This window comes from Schistocerca nitens, chromosome 5 (genome assembly GCF_023898315.1).
Source record: "Schistocerca nitens isolate TAMUIC-IGC-003100 chromosome 5, iqSchNite1.1, whole genome shotgun sequence".
Classification (NCBI taxonomy): domain Eukaryota; kingdom Metazoa; phylum Arthropoda; class Insecta; order Orthoptera; family Acrididae; genus Schistocerca; species Schistocerca nitens.
The window spans coordinates 869,075,698-869,093,782 of NC_064618.1; the positions used below are offsets into that span (position 1 = coordinate 869,075,698).

Sequence of the window (18,085 nt, forward strand, 5' to 3'; positions counted from 1 at the left end):
GAAGGTAATTTTCACAATTTTCGTAAAAAATATGTGGTCGTAGAAAAATGTGAGTAGAGATGGATATGAATAAAATGTTGCAGTCTAAACTCAATTCGAAATTACGAACTATCCCTCATGTTGTTCAGCAAGTCGACAAATTCGGGTAAGGTTGTGTGACTGTGCGGGGAGGCAACAGTGTTGACCGGCGAACGGCTCCCGTCATTATCCAGGGTCACCTTACCGCTAGGCAGCACATCGAACGGATCCTGTTGCATCATGCAGTGACTGCTGCGTAGTGCGGGGGACCGGAATTGCTTCTCATGCACGATAATGCCGGGGTTCATGTGGCGGGAGCCACCAGGTATGTGTTGCGAAACCTGGATATTGAAGTAACAGAATGGGCAGGGGTGAGTCCGACCTAGACCTCATCGAGCACGTGTGGGACACCCTTGACGGACGTGTTTCTGGTCTCCTGCTGCACCACACACTTTCCAAAATCGCTCGAGGGGTCTCACTGAAGAACTGAAACGGTTGCCATAGGGTGACCCTTGTAGACTTACATCTAGCATACCATGTAGTTGTCAGGCCATATTGAACGCACACGGATGTGATACATGTTGCTGAAGCTCTCAAAGTCCAATGAAAAGCACCCACGATCACTGGGTGAATGGCCGGCCGCGGTGGCCAAGCGGTTCTAGGCGCTTCAGTCCGGAACCGCGCGACTGCTACGGTCGCAGGTTCGAATCCTGCCTCTGGCATGGATGTGTGTGATGTCCTTAGGTTAGTTAGGTTTAAGTAGTTCTAAGTTCTAGGGGACTGATGACCTCAGATGTTAACTCCCATAGTGCTCAGAGCCATTTGAACCATTTTGAACTGGGTGAATGATTGTTCCCACTTGTCGGATCTTTCTGTTCTTTTTGTGTAAGTGAAAGGATATAATGATGTTTTGTTGTGTTCTTAATTTATGAAACATATAGGTTTAATTCGCTAACATACCCAGTCCTCAATTATTGCTCAATGGAAGATAGCAGATGCCCAAAGTGATGTTCCTCTATTCATCTGAGTTGACTCAAGAGAACTCATTACCTCGAAAACTATGCATCGCACAAAAAAAAAAATGTTGTAGATGAAGACTTAATATTAGTTAGGAGAACATCTGTATGTTTTACAACAGGCCACTCCCTAATCTACCTCCTGCGTGGGCAGGGTCAACATTGTATTTTAAAATGCGAACCACCCCTCTCCCAGTCATACCATTTTTATTGCATATTCGAATTCTATGCTAGAAGATGCGTACGGTTCACTGGATCCACCCTTTTCCATTCGTGGTAGATGGCGGTATAATCGACAATTATCAGGTGTGCCTATTTTTGCTATTACGAACCGACGCATTTGATTCTACATTTCATTTACGATAGAAATGCAAACCTTAGTGCTCTAATGGTTGATATTTACGTGTGAAACCTACTTTATGTTGCAATTTTGATTGTACAGTACGGTATTGTTAGCCGTTCCAATGTCTGGATAGATACGACGTTCAGCGTCGTTCAGGAAAAACGACCTGGATGTAATAGTTTTCTGCTCCCAGCAGGATGGTTCAAATGGTTCAGAGGGCTCTGGGCACTATGGGACTTAACATCTGAGGTCATCAGTTCCCTAGGACTTAGAACTACTTAAACCGAACTAACCTAAGGACATCACACACATCCACGCCCGAGGCAGTATTCGAACCTGCGACCGTAGCAGTCGCTCGGTTCCAGACTGTAGCGCCTAGAACCGTACGGCCACTCCGGCGGGCCCCACCGGGATGGTTGATATCGGTGAGTCTCCTTGCTTCTCACCACTGGGGTGCTTGATTTCAGTGGGTATCCACGGCAGGTGCGCCTGTCGCTGTCGCTTCGTGGACGTTTTACCCCATTACAATGGTTGTGGTTTGTATTCCGCCGGTAGCCGCGTAGCGGCCAGCGCGAGAGTTATAACAGTTGGACGGAAACACACACCGAAATCAGTCAGCCTGATGGGGGATTCGAGGGCGGCTACCCAAATTAACCATTCTGATGGTTTGAGGACTCAACACGTCAGAACACTGTTGCGGAAGCAACGAAAAAAAGCATGTCAAATTCAGAACAACGCAAAATCCCCAAGACTGGTTAAATTTCACGGAAGCTCGAAATTTAGTGCGGACGTCAATGCGAGATGCTTTTCATAGTTTCCACAATGAAACATTGTCTCAAAATATGGTAGAAAACCGAAACAGATTCTGGTCGTCTGTAAAGTACACCAGTGGCAAAAAACAATCAATACCGTCACTGCGCGACAGGGATGGAAATGTTGCCGATGATGGTGCCACTAAAGCGGAGTCACTAAATACAGTTTTCCGTAATTACTTCACAAAAGAAGACGAAGTATATATTCCAGAATTCGAAACCAGAACAGCTGTTAGCATGAGTGACATAAAAGTAGATATTTTAGGTGTTGCGAAACAACTCAACTCACTTGAGAGAGGCAAGTCTTCCGGTCGAGATGCTATACCAATCAGCTTTCTTTCAGAGTATGCACCAAAATAGCGCCTTTCTTACCAATCGTATACAACCGCTCACTTGACGAAAGGTCTGTTTCTAAAGACTGGAAAGTAGCACAGGTCACACCAGTATTCAAGAAAGGTAATAGGAGTTGTTGTTGTTGTGGTCTTCAGTCCTGAGACTGGTTTGATGCAGCTCTCCATGCTACTCTATCCTGTGCAAGCTTCTTCATCTCCCAGTACCTACTGCAACCTACATCCTTCTGAATCTGCTTAGTGTATTCATCTCTTGGTCTCCCTCTACGATTTTTACCCTCCACGCTGCCCTCCAATGCTAAATTTGTGATCCCTTGATGCCTCAAAACATGTCCTACCAACCGATCCCTTCTTCTAGTCAAGTTGTGCCACAAACTTCTCTTCTCCCCAATCCTATTCAATACCTCCTCATTAGTTACGTGATCTACCCACCTTATCTTCAGCATTCTTCTGTAGCACCACATTTCGAAAGCTTCTATTCTCTTCTTGTCCAAACTAGTTATCGTCCATGTCTCACTTCCATACATGGCTACACTCCATACAAACACTTTCAGAAACGACTTCCTGACACCTAAATCTATACTCGATGTTAATAAATTTCTCTTCTTGAGAAACGCTTTCCTTGCCATTGCCAGTCTACATTTTATATCCTCTCTACTTCGACCATCATCGGTTATTTTACTCCCTAAATAGCAAAACTCCTTTACTACTTTAAGTGACTCATTTCCTAATCTAATTCCCTCAGCATCACCTGACTTAATTCGACCACATTCCATTATCCTTGTTTTGCTTTTGTTGATGTTCATCTTATATCCTCCTTTCAAGACACTGTCCATTCCGTTCAACTGCTCTTCCAAGTCCTTTGCTGTCTCTGACAGAATTACAATGTCATCGGCGAACCTCAAAGTTTTTACTTCTTCTCCATGAATTTTAATACCTACTCCGAACTTTTCTTTTGTTTCCTTTACTGCTTGCTCAATATACAGATTGAATAACATCGGGGAGAGGCTACAACCCTGTCTCACTCCTTTCCCAACCACTGCTTCCCTTTCATGCCCCTCGACTCTTATAACTGCCATCTGGTTTCTGTACAAATTGTAAATAGCCTTTCGCTCCCTGTATTTTACCCCTGCCACCTTCAGAATTTGAAAGAGAGTATTCCAGTTAACATTGTCAAAAGCTTTCTCTAAGTCTACAAATGCTAGGAACGTAGGTTTGCCTTTTCTTAATCTTTCTTCCAAGATAAGTCGTAAGGTCAGTATTGCCTCACGTGTTCCAACATTTCTACGGAATCCAAACTGATCTTCCCCTAGGTCGGCTTCTACCAGTTTTTCCATTCGTCTGTAAAGAATTCGCGTTAGTATTTTGCAGCTGTGACTTATTAAACTGATAGTTCGGTAATTTTCACATCTGTCAACACCTGCTTTCTTTGGGATTGGAATTATTATATTCTTCTTGAAGTCTGAGGGTATTTCGCCTGTCTCATACATCGTGCTCACCAGATGGTAGAGTTTTGTCAGGACTGGCTCTCCCAAGGCCGTCAGCAGTTCTAATGGAATGTTGTCTACTCCCGGGGCCTTGTTTCGACTCAGGTCTTTCAGTGCTCTGTCAAACTCTTCACGCAGTATCTTATCTCCCATTTCGTCTTCATCTACATCCTCTTCCATTTCCATAATATTGTCCTCAAGTACATCGCCCTTATATAAACCCTCTATATACTCCTTCCACCTTTCTGCCTTCCCTTCTTTGCTTAGAACTGGGTTGCCATCTGAGCTCTTGATATTCATACAAGTGGTTCTCTTCTCTCCAAAGGTCTCTTTAATTTTCCTGTAGGCAGTATCTATCTTACCCCTAGTGAGACAAGCCTCTACATCCTTACATTTGTCCTCTAGCCATCCCTGCTTAGCCATTTTGCACTTCCTGTCGATTTCATTTTTGAGACGTTTGTATTCCTTTTTGCCTGCTTCATTTACTGCATTTTTATATTTTCTCCTTTCATCAATTAAATTCAACATTTCTTCTGTTACCCAAGGATTTCTATTAGCCCTCGTCTTTTTACCTACTTGATCGTCTGCTGCCTTCACCACTTCATCCCTCAGAGCTACCCATTCTTCTTCTACTGTATTTCTTTCCCCCATTCCTGTAAATTGTTCCCTTATGCTCTCCCTGAAACTCTCTACAACCTCTGGTTCTTTCAGTTTATCCAGGTCCCATCTCCTTAAATTCCCACCTTTTTGCAGTTTCTTCAGTTTCAATCTGCAGGTCATAACCAATAGATTGTGGTCAGAATCCACATCTGCCCCAGGAAATGTCTTACAATTTAAAACCTGGTTCCTAAATCTCTGTCTTACCATTATATAATCTATCTGAAACCTGTCAGTATCTCCAGGCTTCTTCCATGTATACAGCCTCCTTTCATGATTCTTGAACCAAGTGTTAGCTATGATTAAGCTATGCTCTGTGCAAAATTCTACAAGGCGGCTTCCTCTTTCATTCCTTCCCCCCAATCCATATTCACCTACTATGTTTCCTTCTCTCCCTTTTCCTACTGATGAATTCCAGTCACCCATGACTATTAAATTTTCGTCTCCCTTCACTACCTGAATAATTTCTTTTATCTCGTCATACATTTCATCTATTTCTTCATCATCTGCAGAGCTAGTTGGCATATATACTTGTACTACTGTAGTAGGCATGGGCTTTGTGTCTATCTTGGCCACAATAATGCGTTCACTATGCTGTTTGTAGTAGCTAACCCGCACTCCTATTTTTTTATTCATTATTAAACCTACTCCTGCATTACCCCTATTTGATTTTGTATTTATAACCCTGTAATCACCTGACCAAAAGTCTTGTTCCTCCTGCCACCGAACTTCACTAATTCCCACTATATCTAACTTTAACCTATCCATTTCTCTTTTCAAATTTTCTAACCTACCTGCCCGATTAAGTGATCTGACATTCCACGCTCCGATCCGTAGAACGCCAGTTTTCTTTCTCCTGATAACGACGTCCTCTTGAGTAGTCCCCGCCCGGAGATCCGAATGGGGGACTATTTTACCTCCGGAATATTTTACCCAAGAGGACGCCATCATCATTTAATCATACAGTAGAGCTGCATGTCCTCGGGAAAAATTACGGCTGTAGTTTCCCCTTGCTTTCAGCCGTTCGCAGTACCAGCACAGCAAGGCCGTTTTGGTTAATGTTACAAGGCCAGATCAGTCAATCATCGTGTCTGTTGCTCCTGCAACTACTGAAAAGGCTGTTGCCCCTCTTCAGGAACCACATGTTTGTCTGGCCTCTCAACAGATACCCCTCCGTTGTGGTTGCACCTACGGTACGGCCATCTGTATCGCTGAGGCACGCAAGCCTCCCCACCAGCGGCAAGGTCCATGGTTCATGGGGGGAGGGTAATAGGAGTAACCCATTGAATTACAGACCCATATCACTGACCTCAATTTGCAGTAGGATTCTGGAGCATATACTGTACTCGAACATTATGAATCACCTTGAAGAAAATGATTTACTGATACATAATCAACACGGGTTCAGCAAATATCGTTCTTGTGCAACACAGCTAGCTCTTTATTTCCATGAAGTAATGAGTGCTGTCGACAAGGGGGATCTCATAATGATTCCATATTCCTAGATTTCCAGAAGGCTTTTGATACCGTTTCTCACAAGCGACTATTAATCAAATTGCGTGCCTATGGAGTATGGTCTCAGTTATGTCACTGGATTCGTGATTTCCTCTCAGAGAGGACGCAGTTCGTAGTGATTGACGGTAAACCATCGAGTAGAAGTGATATCTGGTGCTCCGCAAGGTAGTGTCATAGGCCCTATATTGTTCCTGATTTACATAAATGATCTAGGTGATGATCTGAGCAGCACCCTTAGATTCTTTGCAGATGACGATGTAATTTACCGTTTAGTAAAATCATCAGACGATCAATTCCCATCACAGAATTATCTAGACAGAATTTCTGTATGGTTCGAAAAGTGTCAATTGGAACAAAACAAAGAAAAGTGCGACGTCATCCACATGGGTACTAAAAGAAATCCGATAAATTTTGGTTATACGATAATTCGCACAAATTTAAGGTCTGTCAATTCGACTAAATACCTAGGAATTACAATTACGAGCTACTTCAATTCGAAAGACCACATAGATAATATTGTGGGGCAGGTGAAACAAAGACTGCGCTTTGTTGTCAGAACACTTACAAGATGCGACAAACCCAACATTACACTTGTCCGTCCTCTGCTGGAATATTGCTGCGCGGTATGGGATCCTTGCCAGGTAGGATTGACGGACGACATCGTAAAAGTGCAAAGAAGGGCAGCTCGTTTTGTGTTATCGTTGCGATAGCGGTGAAGGTGTCACTGATATGATACGCAAGTTGGAGTGGCAGTCACTGAAACAAAGACGGTTTTCTTTGCGGCGAGATCTATTTACGAAATTTCAATCACCCACTTTCTCTTCCGAATGCGAAAATATTTTGTTTACACCCACCTACGCAGGGAGAAATGATCATCATACTGAAATAAGAGAAATCATAGCTCGAACGGAAAGATTTACGTGTTCCTTTTTCCCACGCGCCATTGGAGTGTGGAATGGTAGAGAAGTAGTATGAAAATGGTTCGACGAACCCTCTGCCAGGCACTTAAGTGTGAATTTCAGAGTAGCCATGTAGATGTACACAAACAACCCCGTACGGAACAGTAAACTACGTTACCATACAAAGAACTGTACTGTACTGTACAATCACATTTGCAACAGTCAAGTAACGTCTGAACATCGGTATCACCCGCTGGAACACAAAGGTTCCATTTACATCGCAAATGAAATGTAGAATCAAATGCGACAGTTCTTAATTGTAAAAACAGGACACTTGATATTTGTTGATTACAGCGACGTCTTGCACAAATGGGAAACATTGGTTTGAGTAAACAGTAAGCATTTTTTGGTGCAGAAACCGAATATGCAATAAAAACTGTGGGGTTCCCATTTCAAAATAGAAAACTGACCCCTCCTACGCAGTGATAGCACACACGGGTGTCCACTTTACTAATATTAACTTTTCATGCAGGACAGTTTTTTCGTACGATGCGTCGTTTTCGAGATAATTAGTTGTCTCAAGTTAGAACATACGCCCCCGTATATCCACGAGTCACACCAATACAACCAGTTGACACTTAACAGCGGTATCTTTCCACAAACTGCTAAGTTTAAAATCAAATAAAAACGGTCTCAATTGCTTTTTCAGACTTTTTTTCCTCAGCTAGCGGTTACGGCCCATTCCTCAGACTATCTTCAGACTTTTCCCAGCTGCAATACAGTAATAATTACAGAATTCTGTCCAAAATTTTGAACTCCTTACCTAGTCAGGTACTTGGAGAGTTTATATGTATTACACTGAAGAGCCAAAGAATCTGGTACACCTGCCTAATATCGTGTAGGGCCCCCGCGAACACGCAGAAGTGCCGCAACATGACGTGACATGCACTCGACTAATGTCCGAAGTAGTGCTGGAGAGAACTGACACCAAGAATCCTGCAGGGCTGTCCGCAAATCGGTAAGAGTACGGGTGGGTGGAGATCTCTTCTGAACAGCACGTTGCAAGGCAGCCCAGATATGCTCAATAATCGTCATGTCTGGGGAGTTTGGTGGCCAGCGGAAGTGTGTAAGCTGAGAAGAGTGTTTCTGGAGCCACTCTGTAGAAACTCTGGACGCGTGGGTTGTTGAATTGTCCTGCTGGAATTGCACTAGTCTTTCGGAATGCACAATGGACATGAATGAATGCAGGTGATTAGACAGGATGCTTACGTACGTGTCTCCTATCTAGACCTATCAGGGATCCCATATCACTCCAACTGCACGCGCCCCACACCATGGCAGAGCCTCCACCAGCTTCAATAGTCCCCTGCTGACGTGCAGGGTCCACGCATTCACAAGGTTGTCTCGAAACCCCTGCACGGCCATCCGCTCGACACAATTTGAAACGATACTTGTGTGACCAGGCAACTTGTTTCCAGTCATCAACAGTCTAATGTCGATGTTGACGGACCCAGGCGAGACGTAGAGCTTTGTGTCGTGCAGTCATCGAGGGTACACGAGTGGGTATTCGGATCCGAAAGCCCATGTCGATAATGTTTCGTTGAATGGTTCGCACGCTGACACTTGTTGATGGCGCAGCACTGAAATCTGCAGCAATTTGCGGAGGCGTTCCACTTCTGTCACGATGAACGAATCTCTTCAGTCGTCGTTAGTCCCGTTCTTGCAGGAACTGTCTGCGGTCGCAGCGATGTCGGAGATTTGATTTTTTACCGGATTCCTGATATTCACGGTTCAGTTGTGGAATGTTCGTACGAGAAAATCCCCACTCCTACCTCGGAGTTGCTGTGACCTGTCGCTCGTGCGCCGACTTTAAGACCGCGTTCAAACTCACTTAAATCTTGATAACCAGTCATCGTAGCAGCAGTAACCGATCTAACAACTGCGCTGGACACTTGTTGTCTTATATAGGCGTTGCCGATAGCAGCGTCGTATTGTGCCTGTTTACTTTTCCCTGTATTTGAATACGCATGCTTATAGCAGTTTCTTTGGCGCTTCAGTGCATTACTGTATTGCAGCGGGGAAAAGCCTGAAGATGGTCTGAGGAAAGGACCGAAAGCGGTTGCTAACGAATAAAGATCTGAAAACACGGTCCAGGCTGTTTTCCTTTAATTTTTAGCATTTTATACCAATCACTGCTTTGCTCCAGTCACAGAATGCTCTCTAACATTTTAAACTGCTAAGTAGTTTAAAATGCATATTTGACGTTAACGATAACAGTGAAACAAGTACAGTGGCACATATAAACAGGATATGATAAGGGTGCCATCAGTATTATAACAGTCTGGTACAGTCACTGAACACTGCAACCCTTCTTTGCAAAAGTCATGTGGACACTGCCGGCAACTCATTGCGTTTTAAATGCCAGGTATGTGGCTTTGGAATCCTCCCGAAGCGCGGAGAACTTTTCACTGCAGTTGCTAAGCGTAAGCGGAATGCATCTCCCGCTCCACTGTGTATACGGCGCCAGTAGGAAGTGTAATTTACGAAATAGCAAGTAGTAGAAACAAGATACGACTTGCTGTATAAAACCGACTGGAATTTGAATTCTGCACACAAAGGCTTATTTGTACACTGAAATACGACTATGTTTCTCCTGATACATTGTCTGGGAGCGTGAGACGACGGTAACATTTCCGTGACATTGCGGTTTTCCGCTAGCTGACCAGAAGAAGTGAAATGTGTGTATATCGGTTTTAAACTTGGTAAAACCGCCACATGAACACACCAAATATTGAAACAAGCTTCTGAAGGCAATATTTAAGGCCAGACACAGACTCACGAGTGGCGAACAGCGACTGATGATAAAGACAGTTGCAGTCGGCAGTCAGCTAGCATCACACCAAGAAACGTTCAGAATGCGAAGGACCTGATTCCAAGACACTTTAGGAATAAGTTATGATAACACGTGAATGTATTCTGTCAGAGGTATTAAAGATTAGAAGCATTGCGGTGAAGTTCGTGCCACGAATTCTGCAAGATGAACACAAGCAAAACAGCGTGAAAGTCTGCTTCCTGACAGTTCCAAATTTATTTCGAAGGTTGTCATTGATGTCGGAAGTTGTATTTATCGCTATGACTCTGAAACTAACCAGCAATTAACTGTCGCAATGGGAGGCTTATTCTTCATCTCGGCCAAAAGAATATGGACGAGTAAAGAGTAATATTAAATAGCCCGTGTTGATCTGTTTTTTGATGTTGATGGGACTGTCACTTAGTTAGTTAGCTAGTTAGTTACGTGTGACATTGATCAATCTCACGGTAACCGTTATGATGTGGAACATGTCAAGTGCACAAGAAATGCACACGTGAATCAAGGCTATTTTTAAGCTTAAAATTTTTATTATCTACCCCATCGTTAAAGCCACAAAGTGCATATATTATACCAACGGTTTTATTTTTTTCCTATTCAAAAATTCATCTATGGTATAGAAGGGGTTGTAAAGGAGATATGATTTGAATTTATTTTTGAAACTATTACTGCTGTCTTTCAGACATTTTACTTGATCTGGTAATTTATCGAAAAGTTATGCTTCAGCATATTTTACCCCTTTCTGTGCCAAAGATGGGTTACGTGGAAGACGGTGTAAGTCTTTCTTTCTTTTGGTATTATGAACATGAATGTCACTGTTGTTTTTAAACTGGTCGATGTTGTTGAGAACAAATTTCATTACTGAGGAAATGTACTGTGGGGCTGTTGTAAGGATGTCTAACCTTTTAAACAGATGCCTACAACATGTGCGACTATGACCGCCATACATTCTTTTGAGTAGTAAATACTTTTTGCCTAAATGTTGAGTTACCCCAAAATATTATTCCGTATGACATCAGAGAGTGAAAGTATGCAACGTATGTTATCTTGCTAATTTCTATATCCTCAAAATTAGCAATTATACTGATTTCAAAAGTTACTGGACCTAGTCGCTTTAGGAGATCCAAAATACAAATTGTCCAATTAAGATTTTCAGCTATATGTACACCCAAAAAATTTAGTATGCTGTACCCTGGGTATTGATGTGTTATGTTTATTGAAGGAACTCTACTCCTTGCAGTAGAAAATTGGACGTACTGTGATTTTTCAAAGTTCAGAGCAAGCCCATTCGTAGAAAACCAGTCAATAACATTTCCAAAGACAGTATTTGTATCATTTTGTATTGGAGTTTCTTTTCATCAGCAAACAGTGTCATTTTAGCTTCTTGTTTCAGATAAGAAGGGAGGTCGTTCACATGTATCAAGAACAGAAGCGGACCCATGACCGAACGCTGTGGAACACCTAATGTAATTTCACCCCAGTTAGATGAAGTGGCAAACTTATTTAAATCACTTGACCCATATAAGGAAACTTTTTGCTTCCTGTTCTGTAGGTATGACTTGAACCACTCATATGGTATTCCATTTATACCGTAGAATTGTAATTTCCGTAACATAATGTCACGGTCCACGCAATCCAATGCTTTGGATAAGTTCATAAAGACATCGCCCCTCCTGGTGAGACTGAGTTCTGTCGCGATATTCTAAGATGTTTGTGGGAGGACATGGGAAAAAGTTCACAGGAATGCTGTACAAACGACTGGATACTGTACAATGATAATGCAGGACACGTACGCCGTATATTACTCAAGGATTTTCGTGTAGAAACGGAATGATAGTTGTTTCCCACAAACCGTAGTCCCTTGACTTGGCTTCGTGGAATTTCTTTCTCTTCCCCAAGATGAAACGAAACTGAAGGAGCGAAGGTTTTATACAGTGAAGGAGGTTCGAGTGATAAAAAAAGAAGGACTTGCGGGGTGCATTTGAATAGAGGCAGAAACTGTGGGATCGATGTCTTCCTCCCTTGACGGGACTAATTTGAAGGCGACAGTGCAGAATAAGATCTGGATAAACGTAGAATTTTTAATTAACTAATACACCTGGGCACCCCCTAACAGTGCGAGATGACGAGAAAGGCAGCGACGTAAGCAGCTCACCTGCCACGCTGGGCCGTTCGGCCGCGGGCCTCCTCCAGCCGTCGTCGATGATGTTGCTGTCGCCGCCGCCGCCGCCGCCGCCGTCGGTGTCCCTGTTGGGGAAGTAGTCGGGGGCGACGACGTCGGGGCCTGCGGGCTCCTGCTCCTCCTGCTCCCCCTGCACGCAGCAGACCACCTCCTCGTAGCCGGCGAACCCGCAGCGGCGCGGCAGCGGCCGGCGCTGCGCCAGCGCCTCGCGCGCCGCCGGGCACTCGCGAACCCGCAGGCAGCGGCCCTCCGCGCCCGACTCCCAGCACTGCTCGCCCTCTGCAACGCAACACGGCGCGCCGCCGTCTCACTGCTGCCCGGCGGCTAGGACTGCACAAGCAGCGGACACTATCTCCACTCCGTGTAAAGAACGGCCCGACGGCACGCGGTTACAAGAGACGTCATCAGAATCTTGCGCACGCCACAGCGAACAACTATTTAGCAGTAATGCGTTTGGCCGGCCGGGGTGGCCGAGGGGTTCTAGGCGCTACAGTCCGGAACCACGCGGCTGCTACGGTCGCAGGTTCGAATCCTGCCTCGGGCATGGATGTGTGTGGTGTCCTTAGGTTAGTTACGTTTAAGTAGTTCTAAGTTCTAGGGCACTGATGACCTCAGAAGTTAAGTCCCATAGCGTTCAGAGCCATTTGAACGATTTGGAGTAATGGGTTTCTTTATAAATAACTTCCTGTTACCAGTCACGATTTTCTTCTTATACGAATACAAACGAAATGCTAAACGAAAAAGTTGAAAGTGAATCGGTGATTTTCTTCAGGTACTTCGGCTATAAACTTAAATAAAAGTAGTAACACACAGAAATAAACACCATTGTAAAACAGATCTAAGCAAATCCCCTTAATACCTTCTATACAATAGACGAGGGACACGAAAGGGAACCAATGGTTGAGAAGGGAGTGAGACGGGGTTGTAGCCTATCCCCAATGTTATTCAACCTGTACATTGAACAAGCAGTAAATGAAACGAAAGAAAAATTTGGAGTAGAAATTAAAATCCATGCAGAAGAAATAAAAACCTTGAGGTTTACCGATGACGTTGTAATTCTGTTAGAGGCAGCAAAGATCTTATAAGAACAGTTGAACGGAATGGACAGTTGATTGAAAGAAACATAAAAGATTAACATCAACAAAAGCAAAACGAGGATAATGGAATGTAGTCGAATTAAATCAGCTGATGCTGAGGGAATTACATTAGGAAATGAGACATTTAAAGTAGTAGATGAGTTTTGCTATTTGGGCAGCAGAATAACTCATGATGGTCGAAGTAGAGAGGATATAAAATATAGACTGCCAATGGCAAGAAAACTGTTTCTGAAGAAGAGAAATTTGTTAACATCGAGCATAGATTTAAGTGTGAAGAAGTCTTTTCTGAAAGTATTTTTTACTAGGAGAAGGGATCGATTGGTAGGACACGTTTTCAGGCATCAAGGGATCGCCAATGTAGTACTGAAGGGAAGCGTGTCGGGTAAAAATCGTAGAGGGCGACCGAGAAAAAAAAATCTGTGGTAAGGTCTTATGGAACCAAACTGCTGACGTCAACGGTCCCTAAGCTTACGCACTACTTGATCTAGCTTAAACTAACTTACTCTAAGGACGTCACACAGACCCATACCCGAGGGAGGACTCGAACCTCAGACTGGGGGAGCCGCGCGGACCGTGACAAGACGCCCCAGACGTCTCGGCTACACCGCTCGGCTGAGGGACACCAAGAGATGAATACACTAAGCAGATTCAGAAAGATGTAGGTTACGGTAGTCACTCGGAGATGAAGAGGCTTGCACAGGATAGAGTAGCATGGAGAGCTGCATCAAACCAGTCTTTGCACTGAAGACCACAACAACAAAACAATATCTGTGGAGGACCTGTAACATTATCTCTGCCAACTACAGCTAAAAACATATTCAAAACTCTTTGTTTATGTAAGACATTCTCGACGTGTACAGTGCACTGAAAGTTGTGAGTGATGTTTAATATGTGTGAGAGTCTGCACAAATGGACCATAAGACAACTGTAAGTATTAGTTCTTCCAAATTTCGCCACTAACTACGTATAATAATCGATAACTTACTAAAAATTGCTCGTTTTTAAAAATTGCCGTAAAGTCAACAAAACGAAGCAGAACCTCACTCATCGAAAACATTACGAAAAAACGGCACAATACAAACAAACACACACTGGAAAATGGGAATAATTTCCGGAAACGCGTCGTCATGTGGTTCAAATGGGTCTGAGCACTATGGGACTCAACATCTTAGGTCATAAGTCCCCTAGAACTTAGAACTACTTAAACCTAACTAACCTAAGGACATCACACACAGCCAAGCCCGAGGCAGGATTCGAACCTGCGACCGTAGCAGTCCCGCGGTTCCGGACTGCAGCGCCAGAACCGCACGGCCACCGCGACCGGCCGTCGTCATGTAAAACATAAATAAAAGCAAATCGTGACTGGTAGCGGAAAGTTATTTGTAAACATACCCATTATTTTCGCAGTTGCAGGTTTTCAAGAAACCCATTTATAATGGATAAAATCAGATATTTAGGAATAGCATGACGTAAAAAGCGATACGAAATGAGATGACGTAAAATAGGTATTAGGGAAGGCGAATGGAAGGATTAGATTTGTTGGAAGGGTTGTGGGCAAATGCAATGCACAATATTGGAGAATCGTGGTTAGTGGGGGAGTAAGTGTACTGAAAACAGCCAGTGTGTCAGGCATAATGACCACGACGACAGTATGAGCCGATAACGGTGCACACTGTACAAGCAACAGTGGACGGACACTGATCGTCATTTGGGATACTATAACTATTACTGTTTGTATTTTTCTGCTATCAGTCACATTTATTCATTTTATTTTTAATTTAACACAATGAAACGCGTTTTGAGCATGTTTTGCTCATCATCACGCGTTTACACCTGCAGATGTCACTTAAAGGTAAAGTGTCTCATATTCGCGAGACTGACATTCTGGCAGTCGCTTGTTTCACATTCTGTTACTAGTTTGTTTAACACTGCACATCTCACGTATTCTGTGCACCTTACATATCTTGAATTAGTACTGTTTTAAGGCTGTTGAAGAATTTTCAGTTTTGAGCTCACTTTTGTCATTATGAATATCATAACATTTTTAATATTAAGAATAAAAATGCTATGCTCCAGACTGAACGCTGAAAGGCATAATCAGTCTTGAATGATGATGATGATGATGATGATGATGAGAATAAAATTTTCCGTTTCTTCTATGATGTCCAATCTTTACTTTTTTAGATTTTGTGCAAAATTTTCAAATTGTCTTCGATTTTCATCGGGTGGTGTGTGTCATCGCATAGATAATAAAAATAATATAACCTAACTGGACAACGCTTTCATTCTCAAAACACGTTGAGGCTGTGCACCCCCACGAAAACAGAATTGTAAAATTTCTGTCTGTTAGGCCTATACAGTATTTCTGACATTGGCTGAAGATAATTTTGTAAATGTCAGATACGTCAAGATCTGTATCTGGTGCACTTATGTTATGGACAGGTCTCCTACTTAGGTTGTTGATGGTACTGAACCTGATTTTTTTTTGCCTGTGTTTTTGAATAACCTAGCTAATCTATCAGGCGCTATACCAAGAAACGGAATTTTTACATATTTCACTGCTGGTCAGCTGTCATTTGTGAGTGTAGTTTGCTGTTGTTTGTTCAGTTTGTTTTTTATTTGTTGTGACATCGTATTAGTGCGTGAAAGATCATATCCATTATTTACTGCAGTAAATTTTGTGGTTTCTGTTTCTTGCTGGAGTTCTGTATCTGGCAATTTGTGGGCTCTATAGCACTAATCTATGTGCAGATTTTTTGTGGTAGTTGGGGCGTGTAGAAGAATTTGCTATAGTACTGTCTATACCAAAAGTTCTTTTTGTGAACATTGAAAGACACCTGCTGGTTCTGTTTCGATATTTTCAAGGGTGAACTGGTATTTTTATGCAGGCAATTGGATTTATTAAAAAGGGGTCTTACTTCATCACCTGTTACATATTACAAGTCTGTGTATAGAGCCGTGGAATATACTGCATACAAGTGACTTAAAAACTCGATCACTTTTCTAGCCACGTTGCTATGCTATCCACTCAAACTGAGCATCTACACACGGGAAACAGTCACCAGACTTCCATTACCTTCTCGAACTCGGTAGCAAACGTCAAAAGTGATCATACCGTGCTTCGACGAGTGAAGGCTCACCTTTATATCACAAAAGATGATTTTTATGGAAGCCACAAACAAGCTTATGTCACGGAGTGCCCAAATCCTACCGTTAAGCACGGATATATCTGGTCCGTAGCGTTGCAGCAGTTCCAGAGTATTCCAAAGTTCCCTATAGAAAAGTTGTAGGTAACGTTTGGGGGGGGGACCGGTATTTGAGGTGATCCATTTTTGTTACCGTATTCATGCTATTCCCTAATAGGAGCACTGTGTTACATACATAACGAAACCACAGTTCACAGCGCTACCTCTGTTTAGGTGTGATTTGAAGAACATGAAATCGAATTTTAGCACCTGTCCTGGCTAGTTTTCCACTGACCTTCACTGAACTTCTGAGGTGCGTGTGGAGCGGAGTTCGGTGCAAAAATTTGTATCATCACTTGCTGCACTACGTAACGATTCATAAAAAAAACTCATTTACAAATAATTAACGCCTCTTGTTCACGCATCCCTTTACGGAAACAATCAAATACCTTTTTAAAATGAATAACAGATACTTTAGCCAATGCTAATTAATGGCAAGCGCACGAAATGTATTCCCGTGTAGGAGGTGGCCATGGGTGAAACACACATAGGGGACACCAAATACCGACAAAACCAATGGAAAAATTGTCTCCTCAGCCACTTGGTATTTTTGACGAGAACTTCTTCGTCTGTTGCTAGTACAATGTATATTTTCACCACAACAGTAAAAGCCTGTGCAATTACATTACTTCCTAGAGTACATACACAATATGTAAGTTTTTGAGTCTGGAGACACGTATGACTCTGTAGCATGTACTCTTATTACGAAACTTACGCGCTGCCGCAAACAAAACGTAAAATAAAAAAGTCAACTTTGGCCAAAAAAAAAATTGCAGTCAGGCGTACACTGTTGTGAAGACAACGACGTTACATCAGACGGACTGAACGCTGCTTTGCAGTGGAAACGTTTTTGCTTTAAGCTGTAGATGACCTTTCAGAGCTACTGAATACCCATAACAGCAAACACGTACGTGCAGAACGTAATGAATTTGATTAGTAGTTCGCGTTGTGTGTGTTTGTGTGTTGGGGAATTCGAAGGCGCAAGCAGGACTTACGTGCTTGGCGATGATTGACGGCTTGTAAATGTTCGTCGTACTACAATAATACATGATCTTTATAATGTAATGTATGTTCGAGTTTAACACATTTTTTCCATTGTATAAAGTCTTATACTCGAAATTTTCATGCATGAACGGGGTTTACGTGAACGACATGCCTTCATCGATAGTTCACAATGTGTGATGACACTTCTCTTATAACAAGAACAAACTAATCAAGAGAAATGCAATGAAGAGTTTTTCTATAGGTTAAAAGGTTAATAGATATTTTAGTGAGAACAATTTGGTAGCAAATGCAACAAAGACGAAAATCATGCAGATGCATGAAAACAGGACAGTGCAGCCAAATGATACCAATTTTGAGCCTGGATTATCAGTTATAAACGAAATAGTCAGCTATAAATTGAAAGATGCAACGACTGATGGAGACATGGCATGGGAAAATCACATACTGAAAGTTTGTTGCAGAGAAAACATTAGCATAACCGAAATGAAGTAAATGTCAGGGACAGTAAATGGAAATACACTCTCTTTGATACAGCTGCATAATAAGCGGAAATGCAACTCATATTAATACAGAAAATTTTTAAAGGGTGC

The 18,085-nt window shown here is 42.7% G+C and overlaps 1 protein-coding gene across 1 annotated transcript in view; it reads right to left on the reverse strand.

Annotated features, from left to right (window-relative positions):
• The window catches only part of LOC126259452 (serine protease persephone-like), a 43,685-nt gene that overhangs the window by 23,281 nt on the left and 2,319 nt on the right, over nucleotides 1–18,085 (reverse strand). The window contains exon 2 of the mRNA XM_049956273.1: nucleotides 12,122–12,427. Coding sequence (XP_049812230.1) covers nucleotides 12,122–12,427 — 306 coding nt within the window. The remainder of the gene's footprint in view (nucleotides 1–12,121; nucleotides 12,428–18,085) is intronic.